The sequence below is a fragment of the Aptenodytes patagonicus genome, chromosome 4 (assembly GCF_965638725.1).
Source record: "Aptenodytes patagonicus chromosome 4, bAptPat1.pri.cur, whole genome shotgun sequence".
NCBI lineage: Eukaryota > Metazoa > Chordata > Aves > Sphenisciformes > Spheniscidae > Aptenodytes > Aptenodytes patagonicus.
The window spans coordinates 62,505,604-62,524,974 of record NC_134952.1 but is presented as its reverse complement, the minus strand read 5'-3'; the positions used below and the strand labels follow the sequence as shown (position 1 = coordinate 62,524,974).

General features: G+C 45.2%; 1 protein-coding gene across 6 annotated transcripts in view; it reads right to left on the bottom strand.

Annotated features, from left to right (window-relative positions):
* Positions 1 to 1,379: 1,379 nt before the first annotated feature.
* The window catches only part of EPHA5 (EPH receptor A5), a 196,891-nt gene continuing 178,899 nt past the window's right edge, over positions 1,380 to 19,371 (bottom strand). For 4 of the 6 annotated variants that reach the window (XM_076336961.1, XM_076336955.1, XM_076336960.1 and 1 more), the window contains 3 exons: positions 17,419 to 17,612; positions 14,296 to 14,451; positions 1,380 to 5,326 (listed from right to left, as the gene is read on the bottom strand). In XM_076336961.1, the coding sequence (XP_076193076.1) occupies positions 5,221 to 5,326; positions 14,296 to 14,451; positions 17,419 to 17,612 (456 nt within the window). In that variant the 3' untranslated portion in view covers positions 1,380 to 5,220. Of the gene's footprint in view, positions 5,327 to 10,418; positions 10,554 to 14,295; positions 14,452 to 17,418; positions 17,613 to 19,371 lie in introns of those variants that run through there. The other 2 variants (XM_076336958.1, XM_076336959.1) reach the window with 1 other exon arrangement.

The following is a 19,371-nucleotide window of genomic DNA, read 5'->3' as shown; positions in this document are numbered from 1 at the left end:
ATCCCCTTCTCCCTCCCACTCATGCTGGCTGAGGAACAGGGACAGGAGGCAGCAGCTCTCATGGACGTGTCTTCATGAGGGCACCATCCCTATTCCTATGGCAGCTGAAGTCAGGGAGACCTTGTTAAACACCCTTATTCCTCAAGATTTTCATTTGCCTTCTTTCATTTTTTTGCGTTGAAGCTGCTAGAGGTGGTGAGCCTTCCCATTTTCCCCATGAGCCCAGCCTCGGCTGTCCGATGCCTCCCCATCACCTGCAAAGCTATTTCGCTTTCAGCTTCTCTACAGAAGTTTCCCCATTTTTGTGTTTTCCCCTTAGCAGGCTCTCTGCCTCCACGAAGCTATCAAGGATGCTGCCTACATGGGGCAAGCTAATATTGGTTTTTCCCCTGTCCTCAGAGCCCCTCTGATCCCTCCTAGCATCTGTTGCCATTGTGGTCCAGCAGCAGACGACCCTGGCCTGAATAAGAAAACACTGCATGGGGACTGGCACGTCAATCCAGAGAGATTTTATGTGAGTTGCTGACAACCTCAGTTTGCTAACCCAATTGACCTTGTGCTCCCTTTAATATATCAAGCGGCGTTCCTCCGCCATCCCAGCCCACCATGCTTTTCCTGGCCAGGGTACGAGCGTACCACCCATCATCTGCCGCGGCTTCCCATGACATCGGCAGAACCAGCATCCTCATCTGCAGCTCTCCCTTGTCCTCCAGCAGCAGTCATCTCGCAGGAGCCAGAAGATGCTGGCTGCCCACCACTGCCTCTGTTAGACCTTTCCCAGGCCGATCTTTTCCCCCTCGCCCCTCGGCCTTTCCCACCTGTGGCTTTTCTCACCTCTCTTTAAGGCTGGCCTGTGCCCCTTTGCAGCATGAGGCTGCCCCCAAATCCATGGGGCAGGGGAGGAATGGGGTTGGGGATGTGGTGGCGGGTGCTCCGGCTGGCCATGGGTCTGCTGGGGTCTCCCACCCAAAAAAATCAGAGAAAAAGAGAATCAGTTCTTGGGGAGGGGGGGGAATCACAAAAATTTGGTACTTCTGAGGGATGGGGGAATGGCATGGCCAGGGCCTGCTCTAGAGCTCGGTTGGTTCAGCAGGTGCTTTGCCCCACAAACCAGACTAAAAAGCAGATTTTTTCCCCCCAAAATAAAAAGAGGAAAGAGTGAACAGCCTGTAACAAGATAGGATGCCTTCATATGGGGTCTACATGTCTTCCTCGTCCCAGAGGCCCCTCTCTCCTCCAGGGACCACAAGATTAGCACCAAGTCTGTTTAGGAGAGAAAAAAATAAAGAGAATTTATTTCCTTTCCAAGGGCGAAAATCCTGATGCTTTGTGGAAAGCCAAGGGGGCACGCGTGCGTGTGATCCACAACTGGATGTCACTGTTAGTCAAAGGTTTTTATTTTTATGAAAAAATAGAAAATTTCATATCTTACACTACAAAAAAACCCATGTACACAAACAAAATGCACAGAGAGCATCCAAGGAGGTGGGGGGGAAGGGGAGGAATAAATACAGCAATGCTACAGTCTCCTATGAGATAAAACGCCGATGCGAGGAGCTGAGACAGATGCTGCGGCTCTGGCAGCGCGGGATGCACCAGCTCCCGCCCTACCTGCCCTAAGGAATTACAATAAAGGATTGGAAACTAAGCGTTACTCTTAAGACTGCTACTGATGTATCTTACATACACCTTAACGACTAATTTCAAGACCACAGCAGTCCAAGGAGTCACAATTTCTTGACCACTGGGACTTTCTACATTATATTCAACACTGAATAGACAAAACAAATTTTTACCTTCATTTTTTGTTCTTCTCGCCATTAACATATAGAAGGAATAAATAAAATTTTGAACTGATTTTTTTTCTTTTTTCTTTTAAATCAGTCTTCCTTTTTTATGCTCAGGTAATTTTTCCAAATGGTAGCTACACAATGAAAGGGGGTCAGTTTACACAAGCCATGCTGGGGACACTTCCTTCTCCCAAAAGGAAAAACTGTATCGAGAAGAGCCTTTTCACCTCCCAGATCCTTTGAAATATCTTCCTCGCAATTAGCAGCAAAATATACCGGGGAAAAAAGTATTTGTTGGATCAGCCGCAGCAGTAGTGAGCTGGAAAAGCAAAGCGCTCGGACTTAACCGTAGGCAGGAAATCCACCTACGGCCCTTACAAAGAGCATAAGCAGTAAAATATTACTGTCATCTCGTTCTGCTGCACCCCAATATATACAATCATGCCCAAAATACAGAGTACTTGCAGTTCTTGGATGGGAACTGAAAACCTCCGTTGTCTCTGGAATTTGCTTGTGGACATAGAAGCTGTAACTTTTGGACCCTACTCATTAAAACACCATTTTATTTTCTTTTTAGCTCCAAAACAAAGCCTATTATACAGAGATCTGTAGCAAGAACAGCTCTTGAAATAAATAGAAAAGGTTATTTATTTATTTATTGGAGGAACCAAGAAGAGGTGCCCTATTTACAAATGCAGTCGGGCTTAAGAACAGTTTGTTTTCCCACTAGTTCATCATTTTGAAGGTTACTCCAGCATCTGGTATGCATCCCAGCCACACCGCATACGCCTTTAAAACCCCACAAATGGTGAAAAGGGGATTTTGCTGTTAAAAGTCCATGAAAAAAGACCAAACCCAACTCATCCCGCAGAGCCAACAGGTAAGGAATGAGCGGAGATGAAAGGCAGAAAGTGCTGCATATTTGCTAATAGCATCTCTCTCGGTGCGGCCGACGGGTGCGGGCGGCAACCGAACGATTCCTCCCGACGAAACGAGTTGTTTCTGTCTTCCTACGGGTTATTTTCCCAAGTGCTGCAGGCGGGGAGGCACAAATAATCCCAAGACTGTTCTGCTGACAGCTCTAATAATCTTATTTATTATATGACAAATCTCTTTTCTGTGCTGAAATTGTTATGACTTGATTCCCCCCTCCTCTCTTGAGGTCCGGTGGCTGCCAAAATGAAACAACAGGATGAGAAATCACACCATCAAGATTTGTCAGACCTCGCCGCGGCTCCTCTCCCTCCTATTTCTCCCGATTCCTGAGGAGCTCGGCAGCAGCTCACAGAGGAGGAAGCCATTTCAGAACAGGCAAATATTGCCTGAAGAAGCCCTGCTGAAAGCAAGCAAAGCCCTGCTGCTAAGAAAAAAACCACCCAATCCTCTCCTCCTAGACTTTTCCTTTTTCTTTAGAAACCATTCTTTGTATCAAATCTCATCCAAAGGCTTGGGGGAAATGGAAGACCGACCTTTGAAACAGCTGAAGGTGGCACTCGACACCTGCTTCTGCAAGACATGAAGGACACAGGCCTCCTTTCGGCACTGGATGGGCTCCTCGGGCTCGACTCTGCAGTGCCGGGGACGAAGGGAGCTGCGGCAAGTCAGTATGTCGATGTTACCGCCAAAGAAGGATGCTACAACATGCTACCCAACCTCTAAGGAAGCGATATACACAGAAACAGCAAACGCTTGCCATCTGCTGAGCCATTTTTAAATCCTTATCTTTACCAAAGCCTTCACAAAAAAAAGCCCAACCTATGAATACCAAATTGGCTGCGCTGATTAATCCTATCTACAACAAAAGGAGGAGGACAGCCCCAAACTGTTTCTTGGTGGGATTCCCAGGGGATCGGGTTGCCCTCAAGTCCCTCTGAAAACAGCAGCCGTGAGCTTTAATGAACACATTGAACCCCAGCTACAACCAAGTGCTGACCCGAGCCGTGCCAGACCCAGGTGGATGGGACCTTCTCGCCCACGGGATGCCACCGCTGTGACCATGTTGGGCTGCTCTGCTCTTCCCTCCTCTCTGCGCTCTGCCCCAAAATGATGAGGTCCATACCCAAACCAAAAATGCCCAGAGAGACAACCTGGGACAGCACAGTTCCCAAAATAATACCACCGCCACCACTGCTTTGGGGGAAATACTGCAAAATCTCCATGCTGGATGACCACGGGCTCGCCTCCACACCACACCCCAGGACTTAACCCCCATAATGAGAAGAGGAACAGCAAGATCCCTTCCTTCCAGCTAAAACCACCTCATGGTTTCTCTCCCGGGCTCCAGGGACAGGGGTGAGGGCTGCACTGGGTGATGGCTACCGGGCTGAAACGCCAGTGTGGAGGTAATCCCACGCTATCTTTGGGCAGGACTCATACACACGAAAACCAATACCATGTTGTCGCTGGAGGCCACTGAGAACCAGATGTTTTACTTTTCTTCTTCTGGACGTCCCCAGCCAGCAGCGGAAAGGAAAAGGGGGCGACGTCTTTTATTTAAGCAGACTCCTTCTACCTCATATATGTAATCAAAACTCCTGAAGGCTTTATATGTTGCTCAAACCAAACAGCAGCAAAAATACAAAGCGTAGTGGTAACACAAAAGGGAGACAAAACAAAGCGAAAGAGGGGGGAAAGAGAACAAACCAAGGAAAGAGCCCCAATCTTGTACCTGATGCGTAGCAAACTGTACAGTATATATACATCTTCGTCATGTATTATCCTCCCAGAAGAGCAAACGAAAAGAACTTGGTAACACAGAGGGAGGAAAACAAAATATACACCCTGTATTGTATTTGCCATGGAGCAAGCGACATATTTATACACTAGTCTCTATAACTTAATGCTGTGTAACAGCATTTTTTTTCTTTTCTTTAAATTTACAAAACAAAATATCTATTGAGAAATAATCTAATCATATTGCTCTTCAATACACTTCTGTAGACAAGTAAGACTCGAAGTTAAACTTCAGTAAACCGCAGCTTTTGGGAGCCCACGAATGGCTACAAAACTTCTCCACTCAAGTCAGTCCTTGGAAGTATTACCATGTGCTGCTGTAATTCAGTATATAAAGGTGCTATATATATATATATATATATATTTCCCATGTACAGACAATGTGTGGTGGGAAGGCTTGTTGTCGTTGTCGCTGAAGCTTACGAGACGGGTTAACCTCACGTACAGCAGATTTGCTTCCATGTTCCATGCATCTTACATTTACTTCATGAAAATGAGGACACAAATAGGAAGAAAAGGAAAACTTTAGTCAAACACTGCTTTAGAAATGCTGCGGCAGAGGCCATCGTCCTTCAGTTATAGAAACCGCTGAATTTCCCTTTTTATCTTTTCTTTTTTTTTTTAGTCAAAATAAATCTCAGGGCTAGTGTACAAAGTGCAGGGCCGACCCACTTGAGGAGGCGACTTTAAAACCAAGTTACAATGGCACCATCCCGTTCACCAACTGGACCTTCATCTCTTGAAGGCTGTTCATTATCTTCTTCTGGTGACCAACAAGTGTCACTCCCAGCCGCCTCAAATCCCTGTGGGAGAAAGCAGATGTTGGTTCCAGGGACCGCTCAGGCACACGCCGCCGCGCACACCACGCGCCGCACGCGCCGATGCTGCTGCCAGTGCCTACCTCTTACCACTGGTGGCTCCCAAAGCCAAGTTTAGTTGGCAAGTTTAATTTTTCCCCTTTTTTTTTTTAATGTTTTTAATGGCTGACAGCATCTCAGAGAGGTGATGTGATTTGACTGAGATCACCTTGCTGGCCAAGGAGAAAAACCAGACAGTGAAGCGTCAGCATCACCTTTGGCCAAGGACTCTGCGAGGCATGAAAAGTCCTATTTCCAAGAGAAAAGCCATGTAAGAAAGCCTGCGTTGCAGTTTCCTCTTCTCCTGGGAGAGGCTGGTATTTGATCTCAGATATGAGCGGTGAGGAGTGATGTCAATCCACGCTTCCTTCCTCTTCAGACTAGGTAAAGCCAAATATACACAAACCGCAATCCTAGAGACACCTCCTACAGAGAGCTGAATGGCAAAAGCCGCGAGCATGGCCACCACCCCCATGACCCCCTAAAGTTAACAGGAATTGGCAACGCAGTTCCCCTCTGGACCTTTGCAAATCTTCCTGTAAACCCATGTTTGATGGGGTTTTTTGGGTGAATTCTACAAGCCAAAGGCATTTGTGTCGAGTCTGTGTGCTGGTTTCGGCTGGGGGAGAGTTAATTTTCTTCATAGGCGCTAGTATGGGGCTGTGTTTTGGATTTGTGCTGAAAACAGTGTTGATAACACAGGGATGTTTTCGTTACTGCTGAGCAGTGCTTACACAGTCAAGGCCTTTTCTGCTTCTCACACCACCCCACCAGTGAGCAGGCTGGGGGTGCACAAGAAGTTGGGAGGGGACACGGCCGGGACAGCTGACCCCAACTGGCCAAAGGGATATTCCATACCATGTGACGTCATGCTCAGCATATAAAGCTGAGGGAAGAAGAAGGAAGGGGGGGACATTTGGAGTGATGGCGTTTGTCTTCCCAAGTAACCATTACGCGTGATGGAGCCCTGCTTTCCTGGAGATGGCTGAACACCTGCCTGCCGATGGGAAGCAGGGAATGAATTCCTTGTTTTGCTTTGCTTGCGTGTGCAGCTTTTGCTTTCCCTATTAAACTGTCTTTATCTCAACCCACGAGTTCTCTCACTTTTACCCTTCCGATTCTCTCCCCCATCCCACCTGGGGGAGTGAGCAAGCGGCTGTGTGGTGCTTAGTTGCCGGCTGGGGTTAAGCCATGACAGTCTGCCTACTGGGCTGCCATTACAGGAAAGCTGTAAAATAAGGTAGTTTATGTGAAATGCAGGATTAGGAGGAAAGATTGTTTTCTCAGAAGCTCAGCTCTCTAAAATTTAGGTGTGTAGATAAAGGTAATCACCAAGGTTCATGCTGATGGCGTGAAAGAGGCACCTCCACAGGACAATTTATCTCATCCAAAGGCAGGAGTGGGACAAGTCGTCCCCTGGAGATACTACAGCAGGACCTTGGGTGATCAGTTTCAATGACACATCTAAAGCCAGGTAAGGCCATGGGTTATGGCAGAGTATAATTGTAGGGATTTCTTTCTAGGGGGAAAAGTGTTAACAAAGAAATTGTAGGAATAAAAGCTCAGAAGAAACATCAAGACAGGTGCATCCGTGTTTCCAACACAAGACAGAGAGACTGTCAGAGAAGCAGTTTGACTTAGAGGAGACATGGTGTTTTGTCTGAAGACTTCCACTACAGAAATACCAGCACCTCGCTTTCTACCTCCAGGCTGGACTGAATAAAGGATGTTTTCAAAGTAGGACTCTACAGTCTTGCCAATACACACGTGAATCCCAGAGCTGCTGACACCCTGTGTGCAAGTCTTTTAGGAGAAAGCTCTCCACCGAAAGCCAGCGGGACGTGGCCTCCTCGAACATGTAGGTGCTTTCTGGAAACCACACTGGTAGGGCTGGTGCGTGCAAGGGCTGGGGATGGCCAGCGACACCCGGGAGCCCAGCCATCACCTGAGACATACTGAAAACCTGGCCTACAGCTCACAGCATGGCTGCATGCTGAATTGCAGGTGAACACATGCAATGACCACCAAAACACTTTCACGTAACGTTGTGTGAGCTACCCATGGAGGTGCACCTCTCTCAGCAGCTTCACATTCTGGACAGATTCCTGTGCGAATACAACCAACCATCCATGTCCAAAAATTACCTAGATGAACATTGCTTTGAATAAAAAGCAATCCTGAGTGAAGGTTGATACGTTAACACATAAGCTGGTTGAAGACAAAAGCTAGATCTGTTGTTCTCCAAGGATTGTCACGCTTTCTGCCTTTTGATTTGGAAAATACCAGATTTTCTGCTCCAGGCTAAACACTTCATTTCATTATCGTACCCTTTTTTGGTGACGCATCTCACCAATGCATAGGGGAAATCACAACGTAAGGGGCACGGAGCAAGGGAGGTCAATGAGACACATCAGCAGCACTCCTTACCTGGCAGAGAAAAGGCTGCAGCATCTGCAAAAGGTGTCTACCTTCTCAGGGGGACAATGCTTTCATTTCTGCCTCCACTGAATTGTGAAACTAGTTCAGCAAGCCATCTTAATAATGAAGGCAAATGTAGTAATGCTATTGTTACATGCAATTTATTTTATGTACACAGCACAGTTGGAAGTTCACACCAAAGATCAAAAAAAACCCCCAAAACCAAGCCAGTATAGGACCTGATTTTAAAAAGAGCCAACATCCATATTCCCCCTGCTCAGTGCTGCTCTGCTGGCACTTTTTGAAAATTCAGCTTTTTTTTTTTTCCCCAGGTATCTAAAGTGCAAGCTGAGCTCATTTGAAAATCCAGCATCACGTATTTCACAGATACATCATTTCTGGTACTCTTGCATGTTATGCAGAAAAAAATAGCCTGAAACTATGAGAAAGGCATATATATCTTGGCGTTTCACATGCAGCTCCATCAGTCTAATAGAAAGAAAAAAATCTACTCACTACACAGCTTTTTTTTCTTCCCCCTTAACTCAATATCCTTGAGGAGTGCCTCATTGATTTACAAGAGAGAAAGAAGAAAAAGGAGTTTCTGATTTCAATCCATTAGCTGCTCACCAGGGGATCCAGCCTATTTTTTTTGAATATCAAATCCTCTCGAATGTGGAGCCACCGGCCAGAAGCACCGGGACTCCTCAGAGAGGGGAAAAAAAACTACCGTTGGGTCTTTCACCTCCACAAAGACGGACCAGAAGACAACAGCTCCTGAGCCAGATGCTCACCTGGTATAAAATCAGCAGCTTTATTCAAAAGCCACCTCACATGTTGCAAAGCCAGCAACAAAACTTTCCGAAAACAGCCTAGAGAACGCAGGAGCTTTAATTCCCATTTTTCAAGCGTGACTTACAGCATGTTGCATGCTGCTGTGCATCCAGCGCTGAAGGACTTAAAGTGGCGTAAGGCAGACGCCAATTTTAAACAAAATCTGGTCCGCAAACCAGCTGGTTTTCGGACAAAAAACCCCAACTTCTGTGCCAAAGGGCTGCAAAACATCTGTTCTCAAGCTCTAGTCCGGAGCTGCCTGGCTGACGTTACCACAGCAAACTTGTAATTTCACTGGGCTCAGCTCTGCAGAGGAGATGTGCGTGGGTATCTACTGGGGCTTTGCAATAGAAATGTGCAATTCCCTGCAAGAAAAGGCACAGCTAAGACCCAGAGGCAAACAACACTTGCGATCAGGATCCAGGCTGCACCTTGCTGTGCAAATGCCCCAACCCCTGGTGCCGGGTTTTGTGTGCGCCGCTGCGGCAGCAGCATGGGTGCTCCCCAAGGCCATGGAGATACGTGCACCCATGTGCTGTGGGGTCTCCTTACTTCAAAATAGTTGACCCCCGCAGCAACAAGACAACTTTTATTCTTGTTTCAGGAAGAAGTCTCCCCTTTTCACTTCTCTCTCATTCACATAGGGCTGAAAACAGAAACAGGCAGGAATTCAAATCACCTGCTAACACAGTACTAAGAGGCCAACCTAAGTTGACCAAAAAGCCAAGGAAATAAAAGGGAAAATTGGTGTCAGCTCATCCCAAACAACCTGTATACCGCTGCACGCATGCTGCTTTCTTACCACTGCCTTGTATAGAAACCCAGCTGCAACGTGCCAGGGACAACACAGTATCCCCCTTCCCTGCAATATCCTCCATTTGCAAGGGCTGAATTCACGGTCTCCAGGTTGTAAGAAATATATTTAAAACATTTTATTTACAAACAGAACTACTTATACACCATGGACCAGTTTGTCAAACACAGTGTAGACTAGGACTGGATTACCACATAAAATACAATCCCCCTCACCAGACGGTTAGTCATGCAAGCAAAAGGGCCAGGTTCCTGAAAGATCTCCATGGCCAGCAGCTGTCAACCTACCACAGATATTTTGTATTTCGTCTCCCATCCAGGCCAGATTTCACAACTCTTCTTCACGTGGTGTAACTCTACAATTGCCCATGCAGACTGGGACTACTCACAGAGTTAATTAGTTGTCAGTTTGAATGAGGGGAAAGAAGAAGAACCTCAAAGACCTTCAGAAGACGCTAAAGAGAGAGGAATCCACTTGCTAGGGCCTTTTGCATGAAATGAGGACTTAAACAAAATTTCTTTAGGAGTTCATCTGCTCTTATTCATTATTCTCGTCCTACTTGATTACGAGATGAGAATTGGTTTGTTCAGAAGCAGACACAGTATCACAATCTCAGGACTGAGATTTAAGGTTAAGAATAAGCATCTAGAGCAGGTGAACTCTTAAATGCTCTTCATCAAGTATAACTTTTAATAAATAATTTATTTTATTTTAGAAGAAAAAAAATATACAATGCAAAGCAACACAGCACATATTATTACAAATATTCAGAGCTCTTCATCTAGTAACAAACAACAGGGTGTCCTGAGATTCAGTGAGTACAGATCTTTCAAAAGGTGGAAGTATGTAGTCCACATGGTTAGTAATTGGTCCAGTCAAGGGTCAGACTGAAACTCATGTCATGGATCTATCTATTCTTGAGTATTGTCCTGGTAAAGTTATTCTTGCAGTGGACTGAAAGAGCTCCAGACACACTCAAAGTCACTAGGTGGTCCACAAGTTTAAAGAGCAGGTCTGGTCCACTGGAAAGGTTGCCTTCAAGTCTGATATCCAGTTGGAAAGAGGGGGTGGAGGGTGAGGCTCCACTTTTCACAAGGTGATTCGTCCCTTTGCAAGAATTAGAGCTAAATGTAGAAATCACTCTTTGTTTGAACACATACATTTTTCAGGTCTTTGCTTAAGCAGGCAGAGCTCAGGACTTGGGGCGATATTCACCAGTTTTAGCTTTTTAATCTTTTGCTTTCAGAAATTTGTCACTAATACTACTCTTATCTGGAATAAATGCATCAAGCCATCAGTTTGAAAGAAGCAGGGCATTTTGCTTTGTGTGCCAGGCGGGAGGGAGTTTAAAAAAAATGCTGAACATGTACCATCTCAACCAGGTCCTGTAAAGAGGCCACAAGCTGGGTGCCTGCAGTCACCAGTCCCATTAGCGTTATGGCCAACCCCTCCTACAGCGCTAGTAATTTTTTTTCAGTAGATTTTAGGAATTCTTTACATGCATCATATTTTTTTTTTCTGCCTTTTCTGGCAGTGATTATCCAGCTCTCCTTTCTCCATCTAATTTCCACATCTGTCTCCTACGCAGTTTGAATTTGGGGAAGCTCATTTTGGATGGTATTTGAAGGCAACCTCTTAAATGGTAAAGAATGTTTTACTGATGTCGTTTGGGGAAAGCAAGGTACTTTCAGATGTTCAGATCATCTTTTCACCTGATCCCCCCAAGTCCCAGCTCTGGAATATACTGAACAGTTGCCTCTATTAAAAATGACAAGGAACATTTAACTTGAATTCTCCTTTGCAGAGTACAAAATGTTTTGTTGTTCCCTTTTACAGGGAGAAAAAAAATGAAAAACTCCAGAAAATCAAAACCCCCAATATATTAACCTTTAAAGAACTTTGCTTGTTCCGGTGTTTATTTTCTGGAGAACCCATGAGAGTCTTAGCTGAGCCCACCCAGGAGCCACTTCTCTCCCTTACTTTGTTGATTTTAAGGGCAATCTGCCAGTTTACATCAGCCTGAGCACGTGGTTCAGGTCTTCAACATGGGATACCTTTCCTCTTAAGCCACTATGATGGTTTTTTTAACAGCTGAGAACCTGGTCTTTTGTCTTTTTTCACTTTAACAGAGAGGGATGAGAGAAGTCTTGACTTGGATGGCTGGTTGGCTTTTTAATGAACCTTACACAGTTCTCCCAAAAATAAACCCTAATGGGGTCAAGCATTCTTGCTAAGCCACCACTGCAATGCAAAGGTGCACGGGCTGAGCTGTTAAAAGAACCAAGCCCGACTCATGCAGGCATCTCTGTCCGAGGCAGCTGGGGGGGAATTTATTTGCTGGCATGGATAACTAACTAGTTGGAGTTAGTTTCAACCTTTTTTCAGTTTCAACTGAAATGAAAGATGGATTAATGAAATGTCACCTTTCAGCTTAAAAAAAAAACCCAAACCCAGAAGCTCCCCAGGATCCCAGGCATCAGCTCCTCTGCACTGCTCTGCTGCTGTAAAAGCCCGGAAGAAAGCTGAAGCTGAGCAGCTCAGGCATGTTGTCTCCACTGGGGCCAGTAAAGGACCAGAGTAGGATGACAGTTGTGCTATAGAGAACATACTGGGACCTGGTGGAGGGGGCCTTAGAGGCAGTTTGCAGCTGGTGAGGGTCAGAGCACCTCTGGCAGCTATAATCTTATTTAAAGACTTTTAAACCAACTTGCCTTTCTGGCTAGAACTGTACAGAAAATGGATTTCTTGGTTCATTGCCAATTGGAAAAACCATTTTGAAGTACTTTTTGGGTAGCCTGAAAAGGTTTTGGGGGACATTTTTGAAATTTATGGAATACCAAAGAGTAAATATAGGGAAGTATTTAAATTTTTAAGTCAAGTTAAGGAGATAATGTCACAATCTGAAATGTTGCACTCAGGAAAATGGGAGGTTAGGAATAGTTTTGTCAGTGGGATGGGATGCTAAGACTGTGTCAGCACAGATGGATGCTAAGACTGTTAAAGCTACATGAGTAAGTGAACTTCTAATTTACTGTCAAAAATGAACATTAATTTGGGCTTGAACTCAACATTTTCTCTGACCCAAACCAAAGCATTTCACTTCTGAGCATTTGTTTTGGAGCTCTTGAAATTGCATAGAATTCTAAAGTGGAACAAACTGGAAGCTTTTGTGAAACCTGATTTTCTTCTTTGATATGACTAATTCAGCCAAACAGCAACTAGTCTGTGATATATTTTAGCCAATCTGCGTTTTCTACCAAAACTTGCTCTGATTATAAGATTGAGGTGGCACAGTAGAGTGGAATGCTTCAGTGTTTTCCTTTTCTCTTAAATTACTGCCTCATCCTATACCTCCTCTTCCCACTCACCCTCTGGCTAGGTCTTTCTGCCATGTGGACTCCGACCACCCTGGGGATGGACCTCTTCGTCGGTCAACGTTTGCAGATCACTAGTCTAAATGGAGCCCCGAAGCCTGGTGTTTCTGAGCACTGCTATATCAGATGAGCAGGTAAGGAACCATGGAGTCCTCAAAAGCCAAAGTAACATGGCACATAATTGCAGGACTAGGCTGGGAAGTGGCATGTAAGTCTCAGGCACCCAAAAAAGGATCTAAGTAGAAATCCATGCACCCTGACGTCCTAGACAGTCACTAGAGAGTATTTAATCCCTAGCTTAGGGTTTTCACATGAATGCCTGAAGATAGGCTATATGAGTCTAGGTATAAGGGACAAATATTGGTGATGTGAGTGGAGCAAATAAAATCTGAGTGAGAGCAGATACGCTCCTGCACTCTCTCCATGCATGTATTGCAAAACTGAACTCCATGGAGATGTTACCAACCTATACCATGTGCAGAGGACCTCCTACCCTGTACAGTGAGCTCCACAGCAAGCCCTGTGGCAGACAGGAGAAATGCTGCGGTTTTGTAGGATGTGGGGATTTTTCTTGTTTTATTCCTAATCCTCAGCACCGATTCTGTATGTGCACTGGCAATCTGCATGTTGCTGGAAGAGCCGCGACCTTCTCCAAAGCAGCACGGAGCACAATCCTTCCCGTTCTGCCTTAACGCCTGCAGTAAACTAAGCTCAAATTAACCCAGCTAGAAAGGCAGGCTTTGGGGTGAGTTTCAGTAAGCGGCAGGAGAAAAGTACAGACATAATTACACAAGCAAGGCAACCAATTAAAGGTGGAACATAACAAATCAGCAGCCCTGAGGCATTTACCGAGTCATTTGAGTGCTGCCACCCCAACTGCAGTCATACCCACGTGCAAAAACCAAGGGCACATTCAGAAGGAAGAGTCTCAGCCAGGGAGCCTGTTGCCTAGAGCTGTGGGTTTGCTGATGCTCTTCTGTTGGCATCGGCTTTATCTATGCTTATTTCTGTTAATGTTGAATACTATTTCTGCTCCTTACTGGGCTTGACTGTCCACTTGGTTATGTCCAGATCAACTGAAACCAGCTAAGCTGGTGTAAAGCCAGTATACCTCAGTGGGGACTCTTAACTCCTATACATTTACTAGTAGGGTGGGATTTTTTTATTTGTCGATAACCCCAAATAATCAACTGCTATTATGTCGAGAGGACAGCCTGGCAATTATTCAAACTCAAGCATTAATTTCTGTGAGTAAAGGAGCCAAAGTACCGGCTGCCAATGTAGTGACCGTAAGTTTTAGTCTTGTCTGCGCTTCTCATCATCAATACAGATACTAGAAGAGAAACTGCTGACTGCAAACAAAGGGTAATGGTTTCCCTTTCTGCAGCCCCATCCCTACATATTTTTGAATGGTTTGTCTTCCCCGCCTCTGCAGTTCCAACAAATGAGGTGAAAACGATCTGGGCACTACTCACTCTAGGGTCACCTGAGCCACAGCATCCATCGAACTGTATCCGTTCTCCATGAAGATCTCCGTGTATCGGCCCATTTTGATGGCTTCCAGCCACTCACCCACCGACCTGTAGGCACCGCTCCCAACTGGACTGTGCTCTACCAACAGATTTGATACTCTAAAGACAAGCAAAAACAGAGAAGCAAACAGAATCAGTATTGAGATGTACCCAACGTGACTCAGTTGCTCAGATTTTTGTACGGTAAAGATGATTCTTTAGTTGCATTTTCAGTGATTGCTGCAGCCTAAATCCTCCCAGCAGGCTTGATATGCAATGTATCAAACATACCACTTCACCCATAACTTCATTCACTTTTGAGTTAGTTCCTGCCATTTCTGGTCCTCACTGAAAGCAGAAAGAGGAGAGGACTAGCATTCATCCCCGTCACCTCTCGCCCACAAGCAGGCTCCTCTTCTATCAGGCTCTCCCAGTCACTCTTACTTCAAAGTCCTCAGTTTCACTCCTCCCGCTCTGTTTTTCTCCTCCTTCTTTAAAGCTCATAATTAACTTAAGACAGCCCAGAGCCTGGAAGCCGAAACCCACATTACATTTCCCAGCAGTGGCCATCAATGGCAGGCTGCTGTTAGCACTTCAGGGGCTGCTCCCACAGAGTCGGGTGGGGATTTCGGCTGCGGGCAGCATCTGACGAGCCCTGCAGAGAGCAGCAATGCTCCAACCACACTCCAGCCCTGAAACCAGAGGTAGACTCCTGCTCCCGCATCCTCGCTTAAGACCTCACTGCGGCAATTGCTACCTTCTCGGTTATGCCACGCGCGGAAGAAGTAATTCAGGCAAATAATAACCCTCCACCATGGCAGAAACACCGATACAGTACCTGGCACAAGCGACCTGTGCTGCGTACAGGTCCACCACCCTTCTAACGGTGCGCAGAGAGCAAAGGGGGCTTGTCCAAGGTCAGCCAGGAAAGAAACTAGATTTGTTCCCTGCTTTGTAAACCAGGACATACAGCTAACATAAGCCATGCATAAAGATTATTACCCACAGCTAAAAAAAACGTTTCCTGGGTCAGCCTCTGACGGTGAGAATTACACTTAAAAGACTTTCAACTGGAAGGAGAGCTGGGATATTATATTATTATAGCACTTCAGGAATCTTCATATATTTTATGAGCACATTAGTATTTTTTGTTTATTTAATAGCAATGCTGAAGGGTCCAATAAAATGTGAATACTTGCAGTACCAAGAACATAATGGCTTCCCATAACATTTTATACACATGAGGAATTCAAAACTCCTAAGTAATCATAACGAGAAGTGGATTTTCATCACTAATGTCAGGAGGTATCTACTGATATGCGCACACTGTAATGTAGCGAGTGACTTCCTCCCTTATTTGCATTAATGAGAATTTCCATAAAGAATACATTACATATATAAAAAAATCCTTTACAGCTGCTGTATGTTGAAATTATGATCCATTTGGAATTACTATGGTCTGGGCACGGCAATCTATGATTATAGAAACACAGTCCCAAAGTCTGGCTGTTCAGGTGCTCCATCCACATTGAAAATACCCACAGCAGCTCTGAAAAGGAGAGCTTTGGAATTGCATGGACCTGTTCGTGGAATAAAACTCAGCAAAGTGCTTAGCAGCTCAAGGAAATGGTTTGCTGCCTATTTTACTCTTTTCTGGCATAACATTTTGGTATAAAAGAGTGCATGAACCACCGCGTAACAGGTCTGGAAAGCGACTTTCTGAACTGAAAATAAAAGAGAAACATCACATTTTATGCTATCATAAACTTTTTCTTGCAGGTTTGCTGGGACTGACGTTACATCTAATTGCTAATAAGAGTAATTTCTTCTTCAGATGGTAAATGATGCATGTAAAATAGCCCGAGGAATCAGATCTATCTTGTATTTAAAAATTAACAGAGATTTCATGTTTCTTCTCTTCCAGTGCATGAGATGCCATGCACGCAGACATGCCAGCACAGGGATGTGAGGTCCAGCTGCAATAGGTGAGATGAACCACATGCAGCTTTGCAAGACTCACTTGGAAGGTGTGGAGATGGATGGGTCTAAGCTCACAACAGTACATCTGCTTTGGTCCACACCACCAGACTAACCTCATCTTACATCCTCTCATTCCTGTCCAAGGAAAACGACATGTCTTTTTTTTTCCTCCTCTGAGAATAAGCTTTTCTGAAAGGCCTCTTCCAGTGTTAATCAGAGGAACTCCACTGCCATCTGTGAAACAGCGACGATTTATATTCATCACTCCTTCATGACCTTGCAAGGGACTGAGTGATTAGCAACACAGATGGCTCAGAAGTAATACTTGTGGGCTTACAGCGAAAAAAGAGAAAGTGTATCCAAGACTCCAGTATGGTGGAGACCCCAATACTAAAACTCACTAAAAAATATTAATCTCTCTTTCCCCAAGTGCAGCTTTATTTCTTGACCGTATTTACCTTACTTGTAGCCGTGTAGCTATTCAGATTCATGTTTAATTGCACGCCAGCTGCTCTATTCACTTAATGTGGTTTTAGCAAGTGGTTTGTGTACAGCTCTTTGGGAACCACAGAGATCCTCTTGCGATTACCAAGACTGTCAGAACTGGCAGTGGCAGCTAGCACACCTGGGAACAGTTGTGGGAGGTTGCACTTGGACATTCATGAGCTTTGCACATCCTAAGAGTTTCCCCAAGAGACGTTATTCATTTGTATTACCAAGATAAAGTCAGCAGGCAGATAATTTGAGCAGCATTTACTATCTATTTCATGCACTCAAAGTCTTGCACTCTCTAACCTTGGGGTAGAGCACAGGTAGCTTTATCATAGACCTATAAATACCACTGAAACTTCCGTTTCTGAAAGACAGGCCACAGTAATTTTCTTTGTGGCAGCAGTACTGCATTTATAGAGTAAGTGAATTGCTCACCTGCCTGCCAATTTCAACAGAAAAAGTTGATTTGGGAAAACTCCCCTGGACATAATGAAGCTGGAGGAACATCCACCCGCGGATGCGCGCAGCCTAAATAATAAGTGGTAATTCAACCCCAGGGGCATGTATTCAGACAAGGATCTCGCCCTGAGAAATGGCTCTGGCCCGAGTTTGTACCTGCTCGATGCATTAACCAATGTCTTCAAGCTGCTTGGGTTACGGATGAGCTTGTCCAACATGCTGACAATTTCGTCAAACTTGGGCCTGCTGTTGCGGTCTTTCTGCCAGCAGTCGAGCATTAGTTGGTAGAGAGCAGCAGGGCAGTCCATGGGACTTGGCAGGCGATAGCCTTCCTCCACGGCTTTAATCACCTACGGGAGACAAAACACAAGTCTGATGGGTTACTTTTCTTCCTCTCGCCTTTTTCTCAAATGCAAATTGACTTAAACAGAGAACTTTGGGACCAGCAATATGCTCACGTAAAATCCCACCGCCCCCCAACTCTGCACACAAGAGGCAAACCCAGTAAGCCCCACTATCTTTCATATTTTCTATGGGATGGGTTGAATAACTTAATTTTTGGTCACTGCAAAATGAATCTAGAAAGCCAAGGCACTGCTGCAACCAGGGGGCCAGATTGCTAGGTTGCACTTGTTCAAAGCTCAGCTGAGGTCTGTACGTTATATACCAGGAAACTCCTGGAGCCTACCCTAAGTCCATGAAAAGCAGCCTACGGGGCTTTCTGGCATCTTCTTGGAGTGCAGTGATTTTGTTTATTCAGATGTTGGCTTCTTTTTAAATGAAAAGGCATGTGCTAGACCGCAAATTTGTATTACAGTAATAAAAGTCTGACTGTATTTCAAAAGAGACTTTGAATGCTAATTGATGGATGGATTCAAGGCAGAGGCAGAACAACCATCTCATATATCATTCAGTACTGTCTGGGTCTAGTCATTTCTTAGTGTGGCCACATCTCTGCCAGGAATTTAAAATGTCAGCCCAAGAGTATGTAAATTAAAACCAGGGGAGGGTTGTTGCACTGATTTCAAATACAAACCATCTATGGTTCTATATCTAAAACAAGTGGTGTGCACATGTGCTGCCTGCCCTCTTGAAAGGCAGAAATTAATAAATGAGGGCAGAATTGAAGAAAGCAACTTATTTTCCCCAGTTTGGGGCAGATTTACGGCAGGGCTGCAAGCCCAGCAGTTCCCATTTTGAACCACTACAATTTTCAGGAGAACGCAGCTCACGTTTCAAGCCACAAGGGTCTGTGACTGCACCAAGAGAGTCCCGGTGGCCCATCTTCACACCCTCTACTCCCAAGACTCCTTGACCAAAAGGAGCTGGAAGCAGCTATTTGCTACGAGGAAAACCACAGCACTTCACTGTTGGACTCCAAGGACTGCCTCAGATGCCATTCATTCTAGGCACCGACTCATGATTTGAAAACATCCTGAGCTTAAAAAGAAGGCTCTATGGTTAGCATGAAGTTGTTTTCTTGATCTTTAGTCCCTATACAAGCAGTACAGGATGAGCCACGTCAGGCTGGCATTGCATTTCAGAAGGCTCCGAAATTCAGGACCGCATGCATCGCTTTCAAATTGTCCTCTACCACAGGGCTTTTTGCCAAGTGGAAAAGTCCCAGGAATGAGCTGGGCTGGCTGAGCAGCAGTAGCGGGAGCCTCAGACTCCCTAAGGATGTACATAGTAGAGAAGAAGTTAGGCAAGGCTTTGTAATCTTCTCCAAGGGTAGCGAGCACGTCTGAAGATCTGGCCCACAAGATCTGCAGTCCTTTTGTGCCCATCTAAGATTTCATCTGTCAGTGGAGCAGTTGCACTGCTCTCCACCCAACCTGCACTTGCAAAGCAATCTCTTCTATGGCCTGGCTTTTGCTCGCAGCATCAAAAACCAGCCCCACCACATTATGCTATCTGCATTGTCTGTTCTTCACATCATGCTTTTCAGCTGGTCCCCGATACCAAATTTGCAGCTGCCCTATAAAAAAAGCCTCAGTGTGGCACAGCTACAAGAATGTTATTTGCTGTGTCCACGTCTGTATCTATAACAATAACGGATCATCCTCCAGCTGTAGCAGAAAGAAAATAGTAGCAAGTCGGGGAGCAGAC